Source organism: Carlito syrichta, unplaced genomic scaffold, assembly GCF_000164805.1.
Source record: "Carlito syrichta isolate Samal-C Ts95f unplaced genomic scaffold, Tarsius_syrichta-2.0.1 Scaffold303100, whole genome shotgun sequence".
Lineage (NCBI taxonomy): Eukaryota > Metazoa > Chordata > Mammalia > Primates > Tarsiidae > Carlito > Carlito syrichta.
Window position 1 is genome coordinate 108175 of NW_007247196.1, and position 8348 is coordinate 116522.

Consider the following 8348-nt stretch of genomic DNA (forward strand, 5'->3'; position numbering starts at 1 on the left):
GGCTACTCGGGAGGCTGAGGCGGAAGGATCGTCGGAGCCCGGCAGGTCGAGGCTGCAGTGGCCGGGAACGGCCACTGCACTCCAGTCTGGGCGACAGAGTGAGACTCCAACTCAAAAAAAAAAAAAAAAAAAAAGAAAACTAGCTCAGCAGCTGAGAGAGGGAAAGGGGAGGGGGAGGGGATCTAAGAGAGTAACGGGGGAGCCCTGGCTTCTGGCAGGCTGAGCGCTTTGCTAGCCTGGAAGCAGCCTGAGCCCTGGCATTTTTCCGCGAGTCTGATAGGCCCATGGATCTTGTACCACGTGGATTTGCAGCGGCTGCCGGAACCCTGTGCCCGGCTCCCACGCAGGGGTGCCCTGGGGCCTGCGGGAGGAGGGCCGGGAAGAAGGAAACGGACAGCACCCCAATGGGTGCAGCCAGACCCAGGCCCTGGTTAAGCCCCTGGAGAACAATGCAGCTCCAGGCCAGGAGGAGCCAGGAGGGGCATCTGGGCTTCACTCATTCTCTCCGCCCCGCTCGGAGTTCTCCATTCAGCTGGCATCTCTGAGCAAAAGCAGCAAAAGTTGGCATTTTCTTTCTTTCTTTTTTTTTTTTTTTTTGAGTTGGAGTCTCATTCCGTCACCCAGACTGGAGTGCAGTGGCTGCTCCCGGCTAGTTTTTGATTTATTGTAGAGATGAGGTCTCGCCAAGTTGCCCGGGTGGGTCTCAAACCCACGGGCTCAGGCAATCCACTCACCTCAGCCTCCCAAAGCGCGGGGATTACAGGCTGAGCCACCGAGCCCCTAGCTCACTCCTGCAGGGCGTGTGAGTACAAGGAACAAGCTGCAGGGCTGACCCAATGCCAGGCTGCGGGACGAGCCGCAGGGCTGCCACAGTGGCATGACCCAGCGCTGGGGTGAAGGACTCAGCAGAAAGCAGAGGGCAACGGCGGGCTTCCGAGGGATGTCCTTGCTAGCTAGGTGCTCTAGCAAAGCGCACTGGAGGGAGCAACAGAAACCGTGAGTGGACGGCATGGGGGACGGGGCTGCAGACCCCAGCTTCCCAAGTGGAGGGGATGTCCTGGGCGTCACACACAGCTCACTCCTCCCCTAAGCGGCCTCTGTGCCTCCCCACGACCTCTGCGATGCTCTTTTTACGGGGTTCTTTTCTGCCTCAGAGAAATGTGAAATGACTAGGTCCTCAGATCCAACAGACTTTCCCTCTGACTGCCTTTCTTTCGGGTCACAGACACAAAAGATGTCACCCAACCCCAGATAACACTCGGTGCCCAGGAGAAGCCTACAGAACTTGCCGTGTCATAGAGGGGTTACACACTGAGATCCATGTCTCTGGGAGATGAATAATTGGAATTCAAAGAAGGGAATCAAAGTAGGGCCAGAAAAGTTCCAGGGGGGAACTGAAATGCCTTGATCTGCAGGTGCATTGGGCAAACGGGGTGGGTCATGCTTGAGGACACCAAGTCTGAGGGGTAAAGCACCAGGGGTGGCCTCAGAGAACAGCAAAGAGATGTGTTTGGGGACACACGTAAAGACAGAAGAGTGGGACGGCAGCTGGGTGTGGTGGTGCGCACTTGTAGTCCCAGCACTTTGGGAGGCTGAGGCGGGAAGATCACTGGAGTTCAGGAATTCAGCACCAGCCTGGGCAACGTTGCAAGACCCTCATCTCTACAAAAAATTTAAAAATTAGCCAGGTGTGACAGTGTGTACCTATAGTCTCAGCTGCTCGGGAAACTGAGGCGGGAGGATCGCCTGAGCCCAGGAGTTTGAGGCTGCAGGGAGCCGGGATCATGCCACCGCACTCCAGCCTGGGTGACAGAGTGATACTTCGACTCAATCAATCAATCAATCAAAGACGGGAAGAGTAATTGAGGCCAGAATGTAAAAGGCCTTTAAGGTGAAGTGAAAACGTGAGAGAGAACTCCCAAAAACTTGAATTTATTTATATAAAAGTGTGTATTTATTTTTCCATGTGGAAACTTCTGTCACTTTCTAAGTGCTCTCCATTTGATGCAATACACCTAGCGAGATGCTTTTTCCACTGCTCAAAACCGTTTTTGAACTCATCCATTTTGATGCCTCTTAGCTTCCGCCATCTTTGTTTCACCTCTTCCACATCGGCAAAATGTTTCCCTTTGAGGAATTTTTCATCCGGGGAAACAAAAAAAAAAGTTGCTCTTGGCAAGGTTGGGTGAATAGGGAGGGTAGGACACTGGGCACATGCCGTTATTGGTCCAAAACTGCTAAAACATTCAGTGCGGCATGGGCAGATGCGTCGTCGTGGTGGAAGGACTAGTCGCCTGTCTGCCACAACTCACGACGCTTCTTCTGCACCTCATGACACGACCTTCTCAAAACTTCCAGGAAAAAAAAAACAAAAAAAACCAACTTTGGTTGACTATTTGATCCGGAGGAATAAATTCTGAATGTACTACAAGGGGCCCACCCTCAGAAAGATAATTCTAGGTTTTTGGGGTTCCCCTCTCATATGAAATCATATTTTGCCCATTTTATATTTCATACCAATTTAACAAGAACTGACCCTCTGAGGAATGGAGACCTAGAAAGGAAAAAAAAAAAAACAAGAGATCAAGTATACCTTGAAAGAAGAAATCTAAGACCAGGCGGGGTGGCTCACACCTGTAATCCCAGCACTTTGGGAGGCTGAGGCAAGAGGATCGATGGCCTGAGCCCGGGAGTTCAAGACCAGTTTGGTCAACATGGCGAGACCTTGTCTCTGCAATCAATCATAAAACTAGCAGGGCAGGGTGGCGCATGCCTGTGGTCCCAGCTACTCTGGAGACTGAGGCTGAAGGATCACCTGAGCCTAGCGGGTCGAGGCAACGGCAGCTGTGATCGTGTCACTGCACCCCAGCCTGGGTGACCGAGTGAGACTCCGAAAAGAAAGGAAGGGAGGGAGGAAGGGAGGGGGGAAAAGTCTACACAGGCCTAGTAAGCTGAGGTCACGGTGTCCAACAGACCCGGGAACCGACCGGCTCACGGGCGCCGACCCCGCTTACCTCCTTCTGCTTTTTAATGATGACGGAGAACTCTGTGTACGGGATCCGGGGATTCAACTCGCATCCCATTAAAGTGGCTCCTTCATAATCTTTGATGTAGCCAACATATTTGGTTTTGGGTATTTTAATTTCTTTGGAGAAACCCTGCAAAGCAAATAAATTCGTTCACCTGGACCCAATGCACCAAGTCCCTGCTGAGGTCAACTGCACCCTGGCACCGGGCCAGGCATCCACTGCGCTTCTGTGAAGGTCCCACTGCACCGTTCCGGGGACACGTGTAAAGACAGAGGAGTGGGAGGGTCGCTGGGTGTGGTGGCGCACACTTATCGCTTAAAAACACCCAGGAAGTTCAAAAACACCAGAAATAAAGCCGTGCAAAAAGGAAGCAAGATGACTTTTTTTTTTTTTTTTTTTGAGGTGGAGTCGCCGCAGCCTCGACCTGCTGGGCTCCGGCGATCCCTCCGCCTCAGCCTTCCAAGTAGCCGGAATTACAGGCGTGCACTACCATGCCCGGCTGATTTTTTTTTTTTTGATTTATTGTAGAGATGAGGTCTCGCTGCCCAGGCGGGTCTCGAACCCGCGGGCTCAGCAATCCACTCACCTCAGCCTCCCAAAGACGCGGGATGACAGGCTGAGCCACCGAGCCCGGCTTGACATTTTTTTTAAATGGCCCTCATAAAACACGAATATTGAAAAGTTCAAAACAGAAACAGGTATTAAGTAAAAATGAGGTTTACTCTTGTGCGAAATTACTTAAAAAATACGATGGATGAAAACTTCTCCCCAACTGGTGAAAGGGGTCCGCAGCGTTCTCCACAAACCAATAACTAGCATTGATCTAAATTCCGAAAGAAAAGCTGGTCAGAAAAATAAAGCAGGCGGACACAGTGACTCACACCTCCAATCTAAGTACTTTGGGGGGCTGAGGTGAGAGGATCGCTAGAGGCCAGGAGTTCAAGACCAGCCTGGGCAACGACAGAGCAAGAACTCATCTCTACAAAAAAAATTAAAAAGTTAGCTGAGCATGGTGGTGCACACCTGTAGTCCCAGCTACTTGGGAGGCTGAGGCTGAAGGATCACTGGAGCCCAGGAGGTCAAGGTTGTGATGAGTCATGATTGTGCCACTGCACTCCAATCTGGACAACAGAGTGAGACCCCAACTCAAAATACATACATTAATAAAAATTATTTTTTAAATAAATAAAATTCTATAGTTTTACAGAAGAAAGCAATAAGCAATGTAGAAACAAATATCATACAAGATTAATATTATGATATATTAACCTTAATATATACTATATATTATTATTATTATAGTTCTCATCAATCAACGTAAAACTACACATACTGGATAAAAAGGCAAAATACATTGAATTGGCAAACCCAGAAAGAAGAAATACAAAGGGTCAATAAACGTGGGAAAATAAACCAGTTATCATAATACTAAAAGAAAAGAATTGGCAGTAGCAGGAAACTGCCAGGAAGGGTGCGGGGAACCGGGATTGGCAGTAGTGGGAATCTGCCTGGGGAAGCGGGGCATACCTCACCCACAAGGGTACCTGGATCATGATCATTTGTATACCTAACCTTGAATTGTACCCCACATCTTTAAAATAAAAAAAAATTAAAAGTTAAAAAAAAGAAAAACCAAATTTCATGACGATCAAACACATTCAAATATACAAAGTGTGTTTTAACCTGGAAAAGGGATAAAAATATTTTTTGCAATTATCAAGTTCTTTCCAGAGTCCCCTCATAGTTTTCTGACAAGAATAGAAATTTTTACAGTATTTGGCAACACATAACACGCACCTTAAAAATGTCTGGAAGCGACGCCACTTCCTGAGATTTATCAGGAAGTTGCCATAGATGAGGCTAAAACACCACACAGAGACACACGTACACACATGCATACTTACCCACAAGAAACACCTCTTCAAAAGTGTGGTGTTGGTTAAATAAATTATTTTCTATTCATACAACAAAATCCCAGCAGGCCATCAAAAATTATATTAAAAATTATCAGAATGTTAAGTGAAAAAGGCAAAGAATTAAATTCTATACATAGCATGAGTCAATTTTTATGCTTGTATACACACACAGAAAAATACTCAAAAGTATATGTCAAAGCGTTTGCGGTAAATTTCTCCGCATGGTAGAATTAATTACAAGCTGTTTTTTTTTTCTTCTTTGAGCTTGATTACATTTCCAATATTTCTGTGACTATGCATTCTTTTACAGTCATAAAAGTGAATGAAAAATGTTTCGAAATTATAAATCACTGCTGAAAAAACGCAGCACAAGAATAATTCTCTAAAAACTGAGCTCAAAACATCTAATAAGAAAGTATCAGCCGAGATCCGTGTCTCAGCCTGTAATCCCACGCCTTTGGGAGGCTGAGGTGAGTGGATTGCCTGAGCCGTGGGTTCGAGACCCGCCTGGGCAGGTGAGACCTCATCTCTACAATAAATCAAAAAAAAATCAGCCGGGCGTGGTAGCGCGCGCCTGTAATTCCGGCTACTCGGAAGGCCGAGGCGGAAGGATCGCCGGAGCCCAGCAGGTCGAGGCTGCGGTGGCCAGGAGCGGCCACTGCACTCCAGTCTGGGCGACAGAGTGAGACTCCAGCTCTAAATAAATAAATAAATAAATAAATATAAATAAATGGCTGTCCTTGTTTGTAGGAAACACTGGGGAAGACACGTATTTGGGCGAAGGCTGCCTGAGTGCATATTAAGAACAGGAACAGCAGAACATCACTGCACAGGAAGAAACCCACCTGTTTCTTGAAGTATCCTATTGCATATTCATCTGCATACGTGAGGAAGTTCAGGATGTCGTGTTTTATGTGATATTCCTTCAAGTGATTCATCAGGTGTGTTCCGTAGCCCTGCGTGGAAGTTCATGTACACACAATCATATTAGATTCTGGAGAAAAAGAGATTTCTACAAATTCACCAGGAAATGTTGGGTAATTTAAGAGTTTGTACCTTGATATAGTTTACCCACCAGGGTGGCTTTGGAAAAAAGTATAACATTAGCCCCTTTGGGCAATTTTTGAACTTTGAAAGTGAGCTGCAAAACCCAAAATCCAAAATCCTTGGCCCAAGATAAAATCATCATTTGAAAATACAAGTTTCTGGTTCTTGGAAAATAACACACCAGGCTCCAAGTTCCTAGTTCAGTCTTCAAGATCACTAGCTGAACGTGAATGGGAAAGTCTTTGGCATAACTGTTGATTGCAAATGTCTGCTTTTTCTTTAAAGTATTTGAGAACCCGAGACGGGAAGACCTATGTACCTGAAAAATACTCATCTCCCCGAGAACATGTTCTCATCCAAGTGTTTGCCATAGCCCACAGATCAGCAACCCTGCTAAAGAATGCAGCATCGATATGTAGGAAGTTCAACTTGGTCTCCTCAGACTTTTCCAAGCAAGGTCCGAGAAGCCCAGAACCTCTGAGTCAGCCAGAAGACAATAGGAAGTAACTAAAGATAGTAAGCAGCATTGAATAAACTAGTAACTACAATATTTACTTTTTAAAATGCAATTACCAGTTTTTTTCAGTGACATACAAAGCTTAGAAAAAATTTATAAATTTAATGTGATCATTTCAGAAGCTCATAAAAGGAAATGAAAATAAATCCAAGCATCTATTTTTTTTTTTTAAATCAGAATCTCACTCCATTGCCCAGGCTAGAATGCATGCAGTAGCACACTCACGGCTACCCGTGTCAACCCACTGAGTTCCAGTAATCCTTCCACCTCAGCCTTCCAAGTAGCCAGAACTACAGGCCTGCACTACCACACCCAGCTAATTTTTTATTTATTGTAGAGAAGAGATTTCACCAAGTTGCCTGGGCTGGTCTCGACCCATGGGCTCAGGCCATCCACTTGCCTCGGCCTCCCAAAGTACTGGGATGACAGGCAAAGCCACCGAGCTCGGTCAATCCAGCATCTAGACACAAGTATCATCACACAAATTTTCTAGAATTTGCTGACACGTTGTTTCTACATGTATCAAGAGTGTTTACATATGGGATCTCATGGAATCGAAGCAACTTCCGGGCTGAAGGCTCTTCAGAAAACTTCTAGTCTAACTCCCTATCCCATGTGAGGCGAGAAGTTTGCCATCCATCATGAAAAGGTAACTGCTAGAACACCTCTTAGTGTAGGGTCCTGAGATAGACCCCAAGGGCCACATGGTCCTGAGATAGAATGATTCATTCTCTGGCACTGTATGGTTGGGAAGTTCTTCGTAATGTTCACCCAAGTTCTGGCCCCCTCTTATTTCTACTCACTGACCTTCGTTCTACTTCTAGAGCGAAGGGTTACAAAGACTCAAGCCCTTAAAGATCATAATCTCACCTACGCCCAACCCTATCCCAGAAGCCCCAAGCTAAGCATCACCAGGGCTACGGTCATTCCTCATGGGGCATGATTGGAAGACCCCTTGGTAACTTAATCACCTTTCCCCTGGGCTTTCTTACCATAGCAATGCCTTTCTAAAACACAGATCCTAGGACCCAGCATAATACGAATCAGGGGATGGCCGATCCAGTAAAGAGGAGAATTGTGTCATCGTCTCTCTCTTCTGGAAATGATTCTTCATCAACGCTACCCAAGGACATTTTAGCTTTGCCCAAACACATCACAATGCCAAAACACTGTGAGTTTGATACAATTTGGAAAAAAAGACAAATGAAATATCTCTCTCCTTGGGGAGATGACAGTAAAATGGAGAAGGTGAACATACAACACATAATCACATGTGCAGCTGCACTGTTCAACATGGCAGCTACTGACCTCATGAGGTTATTGAGGAAAATGGTGGACTAGTCCCCCCACTGACTTGAGTGAGAAAGTAAGAAACACACCAGGAAAAGAATTCTCAGCCAGGCTTGGTGGCTCAGCCTATAACCCCAGCACTCTGGGAGGCCGAGGCGAGAGGATTGCCTGAGCCTGCGGGTTTGAGACCCACCGAGGCAATTTGGTGAGAACTTGTCTCTACAATAAATCAAAACTTAGCCGGGCATGGTAGCGTGAGCCTGTAGTTCAGTTACTTGGAAGGCTGAGGTGGAAGGATCGCCAGAGTCCAGCAGGTGGAGGCTGCGGTGACCAGGAGTGTGCCACTGCCCTCCAGCCTGGGTGACAGAGTGAAACTCCAACTTAAAACAAAAAAGAATTCTCATAATGAGCATTGTATTCTTATCACATGTGGACAGGATAACATTTTGGACAGGTCAGGTTAAATTAAAAATACCAAAATTCAACTCATCTGTTTCTTTTTTTTTTGAGTTGGAGTCTCACTCTGTCACCCAGACTGGAGTGCAGTGG

At 46.4% G+C, this 8348-nt stretch overlaps 1 protein-coding gene across 1 annotated transcript in view; it reads right to left on the reverse strand.

Moving 5' to 3' along the window:
- KAT2B (lysine acetyltransferase 2B) overlaps positions 1 to 8348 on the reverse strand; it is a 78649-nt gene that overhangs the window by 14760 nt on the left and 55541 nt on the right. Inside the window, exons 11-12 of the mRNA XM_008057649.2 lie at positions 5791 to 5901; positions 3015 to 3158 (exon numbers count right to left, since the gene is read on the reverse strand). Of these exons, the coding sequence (XP_008055840.1) occupies positions 3015 to 3158; positions 5791 to 5901 (255 nt within the window). The remainder of the gene's footprint in view (positions 1 to 3014; positions 3159 to 5790; positions 5902 to 8348) is intronic.